This window comes from Heterodontus francisci, chromosome 18, assembly GCF_036365525.1.
Source record: "Heterodontus francisci isolate sHetFra1 chromosome 18, sHetFra1.hap1, whole genome shotgun sequence".
In the NCBI taxonomy this organism is placed as follows: Eukaryota; Metazoa; Chordata; class Chondrichthyes; order Heterodontiformes; family Heterodontidae; genus Heterodontus; species Heterodontus francisci.
In genome coordinates, this window is record NC_090388.1 from 11,014,475 (window position 1) to 11,030,854 (window position 16,380).

At 42.3% G+C, this 16,380-nt stretch overlaps 1 protein-coding gene across 7 annotated transcripts in view; it reads right to left on the reverse strand.

The window, feature by feature from the left end:
- cracr2aa (calcium release activated channel regulator 2Aa) overlaps positions 1–16,380 on the reverse strand; it is a 114,796-nt gene that overhangs the window by 31,518 nt on the left and 66,898 nt on the right. For all 7 annotated transcript variants that reach the window (XM_068050251.1, XM_068050248.1, XM_068050245.1 and 4 more), the window contains 8 exons: positions 16,022–16,112; positions 15,784–15,876; positions 13,315–13,502; positions 9,813–9,884; positions 8,261–8,315; positions 7,970–8,061; positions 4,619–4,946; positions 54–186 (listed from right to left, as the gene is read on the reverse strand). In XM_068050251.1, coding sequence (XP_067906352.1) covers positions 54–186; positions 4,619–4,946; positions 7,970–8,061; positions 8,261–8,315; positions 9,813–9,884; positions 13,315–13,502; positions 15,784–15,876; positions 16,022–16,112 — 1,052 coding nt within the window. The remainder of the gene's footprint in view (positions 1–53; positions 187–4,618; positions 4,947–7,969; positions 8,062–8,260; positions 8,316–9,812; positions 9,885–13,314; positions 13,503–15,783; positions 15,877–16,021; positions 16,113–16,380) is intronic.

Sequence of the window (16,380 nt, forward strand, 5' to 3'; positions counted from 1 at the left end):
AAATAAATCCACATCACATGACAAGTGACAAAAGCTGACATCGCCTCACCTACCGACAGTAGCGCACATTCCAGGACAAAAACTATTTCCACAAAACCGTCTTAAAATGGAACTTTTCCCCACACTGGAATTCCCAACAAAAATTATTTTGAATAAACGGTCGGGGTTGGAGTGCAATTCGCTGTCCTGCAAAGACAAGATTGTTTGTTTTATTTAAAAACATTGAAAAATGAATCAATTCATCTCCTCAAAAATCAGCTTTGAGCAGGTCTATTACACAAAATACTAGTCAGGGCACAGTTAGAGACTGGGTGCAGGTTTAGATCCCCATTATAGAAAAGGCATTAAGTCCCAGAGAGTGGGCAGTGTAGATTCACCAGGATGGGGAACTATATTTATGAGGAGAACCCAGAGATCCTGGGACTGTTCCCACTGGAGCAGAGAAATAGAAGTTCTTTTTAAATGATGAAGAGTTTTGATGAAGTGAATAGGGAGACTATTTATTCTGGTTGGAGAGTCAGTGGCAAGGGATCATCAATTTAACATTATCACTCAGAGTGGGGAGAGGGGTTAGGAGGATGCTTGTTACACAGAGGGTTGTCGGAGCTTGGGATGTGTCAAAATATGGTCAAACAAATAAACAAAGGATTTATAACTAAAGATTACTTCTAATTTTTTTGAAAGCAAAGCAAATTCCTACAGATTTAAAAAATGTACCTATGTAAAATTTGATTATGTTAACTGGAAGTTGCTTTTGCCAGAGCCTAAACAAAAACAACGCGGATACCTGCTCTGGGGAAAGCAAAGTGAGGATAGAAATAAACAGAGAAGCCTTTTGAACCTGATGAAAAGAAAGAATTGTGTTTAACACTGCCTTTCATGTTCTCAGGATGCTCCAGAGTGCTTTCGGCCAATGAACTGCATAGCAAATGGGTTTCGTTATAGAGAAAGCGTAGAGTTTCTTCACTCAGATAGAGGAGTTAGGAACGGTGGATGACAGTTAGAAGACATTGTGTTTCAGTTGAGTAAGACAATCAACCCACTTGTGTGCGGCAGTGTGGCAAGTTCTTTACTCTGTATCATTACAAGACGACATGTTACACTGATTGAAATAAGTAAATCTGATCATAAACATTGCTCTGAAATGAACCAACCTAATAGTTAATATCAAATATTGTCTCACCAAGTACTTGCTTGTGTTTCAGAGTAGTCATGTCCTTCATACATGAACTATCTGATTCATAGGGACATGGGAACAGGAGAAGGCCATTTAACTCCTTGAGACTGCTCCGCCATTTAATGAGATTTTTTTTTAAATTCATTTATGGAATGTGGGCGTCGCTGGCTATGCCAGCATTTATTGCCCATCCCTAATTGCCCTTCAGAAGGTGGTGATGAGCTGCCTTCTTGAACCGCTGCAGTCCATGTGAGGTAGGTATACCCACAGTGCTGTTAGGAAGGGAGTTCCAGGATTTTGACCCAGCGACAGTGAAGGAACGGCGATATAGTTCCAGTCAGGATGGTGTGTGACTTGGACGGGAACTTGCAGGTGGTGATGTTCCCATGCATCTGCTGCTCTTGTCCTTCGAGGTGGTAGAGGTCGCGGGTTTAAAAGGTGCTGTCTAAGAAGCCTTGGTGCGTTGCTGCAGTGCATCTTGTAGATGGTACACACTGTTGCCACTGTGCGTCGGTGGTGAAAGGAGTGAATATTTGTGGATGGGGTGCCAATCAAGCGGGCTGCTTTGTCCTGGATGGTGTCAAGCTTCTTGAGTGTTGTTGGAGCTGCACCCATCCAGGCAAGTGGAGAGTATTCAATCACACTCCTGACTTGTGTCTTGTAGATGGTGGACAGGCTTTGGGGAGTCAGGAGGTGAGTTACTCGCCGCAGGATTCCTAGCCTGTGACCTGCTCTTGTAGCCACGGTATTTATATGGCTACTCCAGTTCAGTTTCTGGTCAATGGTAACCCCCAGGATGCTGATAGGGGGATTCAGCGATGGTGATGCCATGGTTAGCACCGCAGCCTCACAGCTCCAGGGACCCGGGTTCGATTCTGGGTACTGCCTGTGCGGAGTTTGCAAGTTCTCCCTGTGTCTGCGTGGGTTTCCTCCGGGTGCTCCGGTTTCCTCCCACATGCCAAAGACTTGCAGGTTGATAGGTAAATTGGCCATTATAAATTTCCCCTAGTATAGGTAGGTGGTAGGGAAATATATAGGGACAGGTGGGGATGTGATAGGAATATGGGATTAGTGTAGGATTAGTATAAATGGGTGGTTGACGGTCGGCACAGACTCGGTGGGCCGAAGGGCCTGTTTCAGTGCTGTATCTCTAAACTAAACTAAACTAAACGAAACTGAATGTCAAGGGGAGATGGTTAGATTCTCTCTTGTTGGAGATGGTCATTGCCTGACACTTGTGTGGCGCAAATGGCTGATCTGCAACCGAACATCATATACCCACCTTTGCCCCATATCCTTAATACTTTAGGCTAACACAAATCTATGAATCTCAGTTTTAAAATTAACTGTTTATCGAGCATCAACTGCTATTTGTGGAACGCAGGCGGGATCTGCAGCAGACCCAATCAGGAAGGTTAGGTGGGACAGAGACCATTTCATTTTATAAAGGTAAAACAGAATAAATATTTGAGGCAAAGAAAGATCAGGTCAGTTGGATTAGTTTGGATTGCTCTGGCAAAGAGCCAGTACAGACATGATGGGCTAAATGGCCTCCTCCGTTGCTGTAAACATCTATGGTTTTCGTTTTCTAACAGAGCAATAAGTCTCACCACCAGACCCCTTAAAAACGTCTGCGACAAAGAAGTTTGAGTGGCAAGATTTTGATCTCCAATTCGTTGGCGGTGTTTCATTAAACAGCAGGTGTTAATGACATTCTCAAGATTACTGGCTGGACTATGTAGGGACGCGGTGGGGTTAAGGAGAGAGGTCCAGATTGAAAGGGGAGCAACAGCTTAATACGTGAGCAGGGCAGAGGTAAGCAGCAAGGCGTGATTTTTATATAAGAGCGATATGGTGATGGAGACGGTTCTTGTGGCGAAGATGCTCCCACAATGGTGTTGGGTTGATATTTTCAAGACTTGGATCCAGCAACGATGAAGGACTGGGGATATACACCCAAATCAGGATAGTGTGAGACTTGGAGGGGAATCGGGAAGTGATGGCCATGTCCTTCTCAGAGGTCGAGATCACGGGGCTGGGAGCTGCTTTGAGAGTAAGCTTTCTCAATCTCTGCTCATCCTTTGCACAGTGCTCAAGATGGGAAAGCTATCCTAAAGATTAGTCGAGGAATTTTGTCATGAGACACTTTGGAAGCATTCAATATTCCAGCTGCATCAATTGTAGCATCGGAAATAACCAAAATGCATTTTGCCACAGTGGTGAGTCTGTTCTAACAGACTGGTGTCACTCAGCACTTTCACCATAACTACTCATTTTTAAGCCTATATTCAGGGTGATGGGTGTTCTTGGGGCTGCACTATGTACTCTGTCATATATTCTACACGGCATGTAATGTAATAAGATGTCAGCTGTTTAAAGGCAGTTGCAGCTTTTGCTACTTTTTTTTCCATGGGATGAGTGTGTACTGGCAAGGCTAGCATTTGCTGTCTATCCCTAATTGCCCTTGACAACTCAGTTAGGAGACTTATAAAATACACAAAAAAATTGTAATAAAACAGAACAATGACTTTTCCAGTTGAGCCAGAATCTGGTGGTAATTCAGAGAGTCACTGATCAAACACAATTATCAGAAACCCCGGCAAGGCTTTGTAACCTGGGCTGATCTGACCTGAATTTCTCACATCCTGCAACAAGTAAAAAAAAAATCAACACCTTCAAGGAGTAAACTTGAGATCATCCAAAATTCTGCTGCCCATGTCCGAACTCGCACCAAATTCTGTTCACCTAGCACCCCTGTGCTCGCTGACCTACATTGGGTCCCAGTTAAGCATCGCCTCAATTTTAAAATTCTCATCCTTGTTTTCAAATCCCTCCATGGCCTCACCCCCTCCCTATCTCTGTAATCTCCTTCAGCCCTAAACACCCCTCTGAGATCTCTGTGATCCTCCAATTCTGGCCTCTTGAGCATCCTTGATTTTAATTGCTCCACCACTGGCAGACATGCCTTCATTTGCTTTGGCTTTAAGCTCTAAAATTCCCTCCCTACAGCTCTCAGCCTCTCTATCCTCTTTTAAGACATTCCTTAATAACTACATCTCTGTCCAAGCTTTTGGTCATCTGCCCGAATATCTCTTTACGCAGCTCTGTGATAATGCTCCTGTTAAGCACCTTGGAATGGTTTACTGTGTGAAAGGCACTATACAATTGCAAGTTGTTGTGAGTTTGCCATGGTAAGTTTATAAATATTTAAAAAAGAAAAGTCTGACAGGATATGGAAAAAGTGCAGGGGTCGGGCTGAAGACTCTTTCAGAGTCATGTGTGTGTATATCCAAATATTGTTATTCCACTGCAATGCCCTAAAGGTGTTATCTTATATTCTGGCTGTGAACAAAGTCTTAAAACCCTCTAAATGCCTTTTTCTAGTTTAATGGTGTTAGCTGTGTTCAATCTGCGATGCAAGACTGGAGATTTTCCACTTACTTGTGTCAAAGCCTCTTTACCAACAGGCTCTCTCCTTGGAGGTGAAAGAACCTTTTCTGTTCCTTGGCTTTTCTTTTCTTGTTCTAACTCTTCCTCCTCTTCATTCATCTCAATCCAATTTTCTAAGTGAGTTGTAGAATGCATTTCAAGGAACTGTGGTAATGGATCTTCTTCAATTGAAATAATTCTCTGCAAGTACAGTCTCTGTTTTATTTTGGCTTCAGATTCCTTATTTGTTTCTTTCCTGATGTGGCTGTGTCCACTTGCATGTTCCAAATTCTTTGAGAATGGCTCTGAACTGCTGAGGTCCTCACAGTTGCTACCTTTCCTAAAAAAGTTAATAAGATCATGTGCCAAGTGTAAAACATAAACTGATTTTGTTCCTATTCCCAGTTAGTAAGAATCACAGGTTTGCCTCCTCTTCTCGAGCACAGAGGTGGCGGGGGGGGGGGGGGGGGGAAAGAGAGAAGGGGAGGGGAGGGGAGGGGAGGTGGGGTGGTTGGGGGTTAGAGCCTGTCCCATCTCCAAAGAACCCTGATTGTGCTGTCACCTCCACAGCTCTCTCCAAGGCAGCTCACCACTACCTTCTCAAGGCAAATTAGGGATGGGCAATAAATGCTGGCCTTGCCAGCGATGCTCACATCTCATGAACGAATTTTCAAAAAATCTGATCAGGATTTCGCTCTTGCCACAGCACTGAAGCAGCACTCATCAAAGTCACAAATAGCATCCTATGTGACAATGAAACTATCGCTCCTTATCCTTTTCAATCTGTCAGCAGTCTTTGACATGGTTGACCACTTCATCCTCCTCCAAACGCCTCTCCAGCTGGGTGGGACTGCTCTCATCTGGTTCCACTATCTATCCATCGCAGCCAGAGAAACCCCTCAAATGGATTCTCTTCCTGTTCCTGCTCAGTTACCTCTGGTGTCCCCCAAGGATCTATCCTTAAGCCCTTCTTATTTCACATCTATATACTGCCCCTCGGCGATATCTTTTTTATTTTATTTTATTTTTTATTTAGAGACACAGCACTGAAACAGGCCCTTCGGCCCAACGAGTTTGTGCCGACCAACAACCACCCATTTATACTAACCCTACAATAATCCCATATTCCCTATCACCTACCTACACTAGGGGCAATTTACAATGGCCAATTTACCTGTCACCTGCAAGTCTTTGGCTGTGGGAGGAAACCGGAGCACCCGGCGAAAACCCATGCGGTCACAGGGAGAACTTGCAAACTCAGCACAGGCAGTACCCAGAATCGAACCTGGGTCCCTGGAGCTGTGAGGCTGCGGTGCTAACCACTGCGCCACCCAAATCACATCATCCAAATATCAACATATCAACAATATCATCCAAAAACACAACATCACACGTACGCTGATGACATGTGGCTCTCACTGTTTGTCCAATATCAAGTCTTGATTCAGCTACAATTTCCTCTTGTTAAGCATTTAGAGAACAGAAGGCATCATCCTTGCTTCCGAACAGAAGCTGTAGCCTCACGATCAATTCCATTCCTCTCCTTGGCCACTGCGTGAGGTTGAACCAGACTGTTGGCAACCTTGATGGACTCTATGACCCTAAGCCGAGTTCCTAAACCATATCCGCACCAGCACTAAGGTTGCCTACTTCCACCTCCATGACATCACCCACCCCTCCCCCTAACTTAGCTCATCTGCTGTTGAAAACCTCATCCATGCCTTTGTTACCTCTAGACCCAACTATTCCAATGTTCTCGGAACTGGCCTCCCACATTCCACCCTTTATAAACTTCAGCTCACCCAAAACACTGGTGCCCATAACCTTATTCACACTAAGTCCCATTCACCCATCACTCGTGATCACTGACCTACATTAAAGCATGGCTACCTGACCCGGACCAGACGGGACCCGACAACATATTTCGGGTTCGGGTCGGGTCGCTCTTTTGGGTCTGGCATTCGGGCTCAGGTCAAGTCGGGTCGGGCCAGGTCGGACACACTATCACCACCCCCGGTACGTGGCCCCAATCTTAATGTACTTTTTAAACAACCTTTCAAGTCCAGTTACAGTTTTTGTTGCTTATCTGCACAAGCTTAAAAAGTGAAAAACGGAAGCTAGGTTAACTGAACATTCCAGTGGTCGGGTCAGGTGCGGGTAAAAAAAATGAAAGGGTTCAGGCCGGGGCGGGCTCGGGTCGGGTTTCATTTGCAGACCTTTCACCTACATTGGCTCCTAGTCCAGCAACGTTTTGAATAAGAAATTCTCATCCTCATATTTAAATCCCTCCAAGGCCTTTCCCCTCCCTATCTACAACCTTCCCACCCCTATTTCTCCATTCTTTTGTCAAGCCTCCTGCACATCCCCACCTTACCATTGGTGGCCTTGCTGTCAGTGATCTATGTCACACTCTGATTTCCCTGCCCTAACCTCTCACCTCTCTCTCCTCCTTTAAAATGCTCCTTAAAGTCTACCTGTTTGATCGCGCTTTTGGTCACAAGTCCTATCACAAGAACATACTCAGTCCCATCCTGAAACAGGCAGGTGTAACTAAACCTATCTCACATTGCCCCCTCCTCACAAGGGCCACCCTGTGTCTGATTCATCTGGCAAGGATCAAGGGATCCATCCCACTCGTCCACTTTACAGAGAAAATATTGGCAGAAGTGTGGGGTTGGAGGTTTGAGGATCATGGGGTCGGGGAGTCAGGATTTGGGGGGGGGGGCAGGGGGAGGTGTCTCTTGGTTCCACATAAATATTTTTTTAGAATGTTATTTATAAAACCAGAGTTTCAGTTAATGGTTGAAGAGTGCTCAATGAGACACAAGGCCCAACACCTACGCCACTCATCTTGCCCAATATTAGTGAGGGACTAAAACCTCTATTTATATGCGTAAGGTTGTTAAAGCCTGTTTCAGGCTGCTGCCAATTTTGGATCAGATGTTTTTCAGGTATCTTTCGAACTCGGGTGATGGATCCCCAAACTGTAAAACAGATACAACAAGGTCTATTTCCACCCCCAAGTAACGTCACCTCTAAGCTGCGCAGGCACACTGCCACTGGAAACAAACAGGCCGCACACACGCTTGCACGGGCATCTTATAGAGACCACACAGTGCAACAAACAGGCTGCACACAGCAAAGAGAAATTCAAAATTAAAGCATTGCCCCCATGTGTCCAAGGTTCCCTGATAAACCTTTCTTCATTAAAGATATACCCCTGCATTTTTAAGCACGGAGAATACAACTTTTAATTTTGTTTGGTTATTTACCATTTTTTTACTGAATATACCCTCAAACTGCGAATTGAAATAATAAACAGGACAGTAAGCCTATTGAGTATCACAGACCCTGGGAACTGACCTGTTCGACAACACCCTGCTCCCTGTATACTGATCATTGACTGCCATTGTTCTATGAATCTGGAAGGAGGAAAACCCAGGGATGGAAGTTTTCTGTGAAATTATAAAGATGTGAATCATGTTATAGTTTCTTCATCAAAAGTGCACGTGTGATCCCCATGAAATCTTGGCACAGTCATGTAGCACTTTCAATTATCAAGACAATTACAGCAGCACTACAGCAATTTATTTGAGAAGACAAACACAATGTTAGTAAGTTGAGGACATTTTTAAAAAAAAGACAAAAACCCACCTGAAAACTGGCCAGGGATCTATCCCGTTCATCTCGAAGATGTTTGTTTTTTTCCCTGCAGTATATTTAAATGCAATGGAAGTAATAAAATGCTACCCAAAAATATGAGCATGAATCAAATAAACAATCTTTAATTTACACTGTAGAGAATGGTAGATTTATCAGAATAATTATGCATCAAAATACATTGTGCATCCCAGTCAATCTTTGCAATTAAACAACCGGCTAATTTGAGGGATCAATGATGTTTGGTGACATTTTTTACATTTCTCAAATCTGCTCGTTACCTAAATTACACAAATTGATCGAAATTTTACACGACTCTAGTGAACGTTTACATGATTTGACCAATGCCATTAGATGCTATTTGGACATTTCTAAATCCCTGAAGCTTACCAGCTGTTGCTGCCTCTTTCAATATATATTGTCCAGTTATAGATGGTTTCAACAATCCCCTTTGAGGTAGCTTTTTCTTTTTTGAAATAGACATTACCATCAATACATTGCAATGAGCTGTTGATCAGGAATGAGTCTGAATGGAAAATTGGCATCACTGAGGTTAACAGACTAAATAAGACGACAAAATAATGTGCTAAAGAGGTGTTTGTCTGTAATTAGTGAAGTTTTTCCAAACTTGGAACCACAAAAGCAGAACAGCCTCAGAGAAAGACATTGTAGGTGACCTCCGTCTGCCTTTGAGTTTTGCATCTAACAAGTCACATCATGCATCAAGGTGTCACAGCTTGTTCCAGATGCAAAGCAATCTTTAAAAAGATAGCCATTTATTAGCCTGCAGCATGAAACGCACAACCAGCTGCAATTAGAACTGGAAACCAGCTTCAAATATAGAGCAATGGTGTTAAAGGGACAGAATAAATTAAAGGAATAGGTTAAGTTAAAAGGGCAGGGTAAGTTGCACAACCATACTTCTGATCCCCAACTGTCCACGAGAAACATGATGTATTTTTTGTGCTGGTCTTCATTGAAAATTGCCTTTTTGGATGACATAGAATTACATTGAGTCTACAGCAATGAATCAGGCCATTTGGCCCAACTAATCTATGCCAGTGTTTATGCTGCACATGAACCTCCTCCCACCTTCTCACAAAAGCGATGGGCATGAGACATATTCGTACGCTGTTACTGAAGTTACCATGATTCAACTCTCGGATTCCATTTGTTTACAGTTGCCAACTACTATTTTAATATTTCGTCACTTCAAGATCAAAGATGTTCAATAGCACAAGGCAGTGATATTTATTTGATCAAAGCCTGTTCTTCAATCCCGCCCTGGCCAAATGAATAAAAAACCTTTAATCCCCACCTTCAATGTACAGACTCTGATCCTGGTAACGTCTGACATAACAACATTACTTAAAAATATATAAATCCTGCTCTTTGACCAAGTCTCAAATCTTTTGTGGCCAAATCACAACTGGCTAGGCATCTTGCCCTGGATTATTGTTCTTCACCCTGGGGTCTCAGGACTTTATAAACCACAACTTATGATCAAGATTCAATGTCGGAGCCAGTACTGATTTCATAATCTTACCTGAGGAGATCGAGCTGCTTCCGAAGGCTGAGCTTCTCTCTCTCCAGGCTCTCAGTCACTCGATAGAGCTCCCTGAGGGAAATACATCATTTAAATATATAATTATCAAGCTTCAAAAATTAAACGACTTCCCATTAGTGTTTTCCTCTTAAATTTAAAATTTCAGCTGTAAGATTTTCATTTTTTTTTTATTCTCAATCATCAGTCACCAGGACCAGATGGGATGTATCCAAGGACGCTAAGGAAAGTAAGGGTGGAAGTTCTGGAGATACTGGCTATAATCTCCTTAGATACGAGGGAGGTGTCAGAGGACTGTAGAATTGCAAGTGTTATACCATTGTTCAAAAAAGGGTGCAAGGATAAGCCCTGCAACTGCAGACCAGTCAGTTTACCCTTAGTGGTGGGAAAGCTTTTAGAAATGATAATTCAGGACAAAATTAACAGTCAATTGGACAAATGTGGATTAATTAAGGAAAGCCAGCATGCACGTGTTAAAGGAAAATTGTGTTCAACTAACTTGATTGAGTTTTTGGTGAGGTAACAGAGAGGATTGATGAGGGTAATGCAGTTGATGTGGTGTACATGGACTTCCAAAAGGCGTTTGATAAAGTGTCATATAACAGGCTGGTCAGCAAAGTTGAAGCCCATGGAATAAAAGGGACAGTGGGAGCACAGATACAAAGTGTGCTGAGTGACAGGTAACAGGGAGTAGAGGTGAACAGTTGTTTTTCAGATTGGAGGATGGCATCCACTGGGGTTCCCCAGGGGTTGGTATGAGGACCACTGATTTTCTTGATATATATTAATGAACGAGATTTTGCAGTACAGGGCACAATTTTAAAATTTGCAGGTAACACAAAACTTACAAGTATTGTGAACTTTGAGGATAGTGAGAAACTTCAAGAGGAGTTAGACAGGCTGGTGGAATGGGTGGATATGTGGCAGATGAAGTTTGATGCAGAGGCGTGTTAACTGATACATTTTGGTAAGAAGCATGAGGTGAAGCAATACAAACTAAAGGGTATAATTCTAAAGAGGGTGCAGGAACAGAGTGACCTGAGGGTATATATTAAAGGCTGAGTTATATAGTTTCTTGATAGACAAGGGAGACAAGTGTTATGGGGGCAGACAGGAAAGTGGAGTTGAGGCCACATTCAGATCTGCCATGATCTTATCAAATGGCAGAGCAGGCTCGAGGGGACGAATAGCCTACTCCTGCTCCTAATTCATGTGTGCATATATGTGCACAAAACACTGAAGTTCGCAGGGCAGGCTGGGGAAGATGGTGGGGTACTGGCAATGTCAGTAAACTAGGAATCCAGAGGCTCAGGTTAATACTCTGAACATGGGTTCAAATCCCACCATGGCAGCTGGTGAAATGTAAATTCAATTAATTAATAAAATTCAGTTAATTAATAAAAATCCGGAATTGAAAGCTAGTCTCAGTAATGGTGCCATGAAACTATCATTGATTGTTCTAAAAACCCATCTGGTTCACTAATGGCCTTTAGGGAAGGAAATCTGCTGTCCTTACCTGGTCTGGCCTACATGTGACACCAGCAATGTGGTTGACTCTTAACTGCCCTCTGAAATGGTCAAGCAAGGCACTCAGTTCAAGGGCAATCAGGGATGGGCAACAAATATTGGCCGGCCAGAGATGCCCACATCCCAAGAAGGAATAAAATAAAAATTAGGTGTTGAAACTGGACAGGCATATTTACGTGATTCAAGTTAACACCAGGAATACATCACTTGATCATCAATGCCTTACATTCCATCCACCAGCATTGCTAAGCCAATGAAGGAGCGGTTTGAAAATTAATTGCACATCATCGACCGCAGATCCTCAATCTGATCGACTGCACAGGGCAAAAAAAGGGGAGAATTGCAGCTCACACTCGCTTTGCTACAACTCAATAACGGTCACATTCTCTCTCCTTAGTCACCATGTGAAATCCACTGCATCAAAATGTAGTAGGAGCCAGTCAACAGCAAGCAAAAGATCTGCATTAAAAAAAAAGTTTCTCACACACTCTGTCCTAAATCTCTTACACTTCATCTTATCTTGATGTCCCCTCGTTCTAGACACTAACTACAAAATCAGAATTCAAACTTTTCTATTTATCTTTTCCCATCCTTTCAGAATTTTACACACCTCTAGCAAATAACAATGATGTCCTTTGTTAAAACACCCACTTTTTCCAAGTCTTTCTATTCCTTTGTACCAGGCAGTATCCCAGGGAATGTGCTGTTCCCACTCCTCAACATCCTTGCAATACTGTGGAGCCCAAAACTGTCCAACACAGTCACCAAACTGTCGTCTTATTTAGATTTTATACAGATTTACCATTACATTTCGCCTCTTATATTCTACATCTCGTCTCTTATATTCTACATCTCGTCATAAAGCCCAGAAACCCATTAACCCTTTATGATCTTATCCACTTGAGGTGCTGCTGTTAATAGTCATGAATCTGCTCCCCAAATCCCGCTGTACTTCCCCCCACCCCCCCCCACCCCCAAACTGCATCAGCTCACATTTACTGACATTAAATTCCATCTGCAACTTTTTGCCCATTCCTCCACTTTATCAATATCCCACTGCACCTTCTTTTGGTCCTCAGAATTACTTGCACTGTCTCTTATTTAGTATTATCCCCAAATCTGGACACCTCTCCCTCTGGCCCTACATCCAAATCATTGGTGTTCACAATGAAGAGACGTGATGGAAAAACAGATGCCATTGGGGCACCACTACCCACATCCACCCACTCTGAGAAACTGTCCTTAACTCGGACTCCCTGTTTCCTCTATTCTAATTAGTTTTCAATCTAATTGCTACCTTTCTCTTAACTCTACACTCCTTAATCTTCGCCAATAGTCTCCTGTGTGGTAGCTTGTCAGAAGTTTTCTGACAGTCCCTGTAAACTACATCCGCTACATTTCGCCCATCAGCTCCTCAAGGAACTCCATCAACTTTCTCAAGTAAGAATGGAATAAAAGTCTTTATCACTCAACATTAAATATTTTAATAACTGTATATGCAGACTTTACCTAGTTGGATGGTTGAGGCAGATTGAATTAAGTTTAGCACTGAAGGTATATGAAGATGAATCTGACAGTGACATAGCAATGTGTGGAATAAAATTCCCAAATTACTTCAACTATTTCTTTACTTCTTGGCGTGTTTGGTTCTTTGACCGCACCATACTAGTGAAATTATATTCTTTCTGCACAAGAACCTTCTGGGATTTAAAGGTATCAGGTCAACATAATTCTACAGAGTAAGATAAGTAGGATAATACAAAATGAAAAATGCTGTTTTCTACAAACTGAACACTGATCTCGTAATCGAATGGTATGATCACAATGTCAATATTAGAAATTCTAACTACCCTTCACAGAATTATCTCCATAATGTATGTTCTAAAATATTTCAAGTTTCAAAGTTTGTTTCATTTTATCAAAGATATATCTCATGGTCATTGCCAGAGGGTCTTACATTTCTCCTTCTTCACGTAGGTGGAATGTTTCTTCCTGTAGCACTTGTACTTGATGCTGAGCGTATAGCAAGTCGTCACTCGCCTTCTGGAGATCTTGCTTCAACTCCTCATTGATCTCGTTTAGTCTCTGATTCTCTATCTTTGACTCCTGCACCTCACTCAGCAACTCTACACACCGTCTCTCCAACTGACATGGGTCCACAAGAAGATAAGACAATGAAATTGGGCCAGCCATTTTCTCTGGACCCTGGCGCACTAACCCAGTGTTAATATTTTACATCTTCATTTTCAGATGCACGACAGCTGGAACTTTACTAACATTACATGTATCAAGAGAACAAAATAAAACTTTGTCTGCAGGACATTGGACTAATTTGATTTTTTTTTTGTGGGGGGAGGGGGGAGCAGGTAAGTATTTCAGTGCAGGGGGGTCATTCTACTATCCTGATTGGTGGAGGGGATGGTGGGAAGGGGTTGGAGTTAAAAGTTAATGAACTTTGTGGGGGGAGGTCAGGTACAGAGGGTAAGTATTTTGGGGGTGAGGGGGCAAGTCATGAACTGAATCGATATTGGGGGGGTGGGAGAGGGGATAGAAACATTTCTTTAATTTTTAAAAATTAATCTAAAATGCCTATTCCTTTAAATTTTTAAACAAAATGTAAGGGCTGGAAGCCCTTTAGAAATGGCGTCGGCGCCTGCACGGTGCACCGGACACCGTTGCCGGGGACAGACCGCCCACCCCCTCCACATTATTGGGTGGGGCCGATTCTCCCCGGCCATTTAAATGAGCTGCCTTGTTTAATATAGTGGCAGCTCCCGCAACAAGCAGTCCGCATTACGGTGCCACGGCAATGTAAAATCCAGGCCTATAACATATCTGGAGGGTAGATTGGAATGTTAAATGTCTATCATTTCTATTTAATAGTATGCAAGTGGTCAGCAATAACTGGGGGAAATTCACTTGTGCTCCTATAAAAGGAACAGACTACAATTGTGGTGGTTGGCTGAGAGGTGCATACAAGTTCTATCCTTCACCACCTGAATTACAACATGGACTATACTGCAAACAGATTGATGGAAATGAAGCTACTGAACATTTTTTTTTTCAGGTGAGGGGAGAGCAGGAACTTAATGCTCCCTAAAGTACAGGGTCAACAGATGATGTGGGAGGGAAGCATAGGATAGAATAATCAGACACAAACTCTGGGTTGAGTGGGACTGATGGGGAGAGTCCAATTAGTTACTTGGATTGAAAACTTGCTCAGCAAGAGAAACCATCAGGTGTTGATAACTGTAATAACTCAGGTTGAGGAAGAGTGACAAACGGGGCTTCCCAGGATTTATTCAGGGGCTCTGAAGGTCACGCTATTAATTAAAGGTGTGTTTATACTGCCAGTATAGCAGCTGTACAGAGCAAAAAACAACATTGTAAAAGGGAAGAACTTAATGGTTCAATCGAAATAAGAAAATGGTAATAGAGAAATTAAAGGGACTTAGGATAGATAAATCCCCAGGACATGATGGCTTCCACCCAGGGTATTAAAAGTAGTCGTTCAGGAAATTTCAGAAACACCAGTTACAATCTTTCAAAATTCTCTAGATTTGGGACTTGTGGTGTAATGCTGGAAATTTGTGAATGTCACTATTGTTTAAGAAAGGTGGGGAGAGGGAGACCCAGTAAATACAGGCCCGTCAGTTTAATGCCAGTTGTCGGGAAGCTACTAGAATCTATTAGGGACGGAGTGACTGAGCACTTGAACAAATATTAGCTGATCAGAGACAGTCAGTGTGGATTTGTTATGGGTAAATCATGTCTAACTAACCTAGTCAAGCTTTGAGGATGATAAGGGAGTGTCTGTGGCAAATTGAGTTCAACATTGGAAAAGGCAAGGCCATTTATATTGGACCCAAGAATGATTGGAAGAAATATTGGAGTATTTTCTAAATGGTGAGAAGGTACAAACTGTGGAAGATGAGAGAGATTTAGGGGTCTGTGTATAGAAATCACTAAAGGCTAGTGAATAGATACAAAAAGGAATCAAAAAAGGCTAATGAAATGTTGGCCTTCGTTTCCAGTGGGCTGGAATACAAAGGGATGGAAGTGATGCTTTAGTTATATCAAGCTCTGGTTAGAACCCATCTAGAGTAACTCAGTTCACTTCTGGGCATCGCACCTTAGGAAGGATACACCAACCTTGGAAGGGGTGTAGTGCAGTTTCATCTGGATGATATCAGGGCTAAATAGGTTTAATTGTGATGACACGCTGCACAGACTTGTTTTGTAATTCCTTGAGTTTAGAAGATTGAGGGGTGATCTAATCAAGATGTTGAAAAATGATAAAGGGATTTGATAGGATGGATAAACAAAAACTATTTTCTCTGGTGGGAGCCTCCAGAACAAGGGAACATAACCTTAAAACCAGAGCTCAGCAGTTCAGGGGTGAAATCAGGAATTGCACCCAATTTACCCTATTCTGTTTCTGAATACATTGATCCTGTTCTTGCTCTTTAACTCTCAGCAAATATTCAAGCTCTTGGCATTGTGATCTCGACTCTGAATCCTGGCCAAAAGAAAATGAGACAAACAACAGATATAAAATCTATTAAAGTTGAGCGTCTAGAATATATTTTAGAGATGAAAAGACAAAGCTGTAATTTGAAAAAACTATTTTGCCACACATTTGAGCTTTTATTGAAAGTCCTTACTTTGTTAAGCATACTGTCTTTTTCTTTTCTTATTTGCTGCTCCATTTCGTCATAGAGATGTTTTATTTCTTCACTATACTCTGCTGCCTTTCTGTAAATAATCAACTCATTTACTTATTTCATCATTCCAAACTTAGTTTCAGATGAAACAAATGCAAATCAACTCAAACAGACAGTAATTAGATTGAACTCACACAATGAAATTCAGTGAGGTAAAAACACGAGTCAGAGAAATTAAAGAATGAGCCAGTCTGAATCATACAGACTTCTGAAATCCCATTTCCCAATTCTTTTTCAAATTTCCTATTAAAATTCTCTGAGCTCAAACAACCATGTACTACCTCAAACCTCTTACTCAG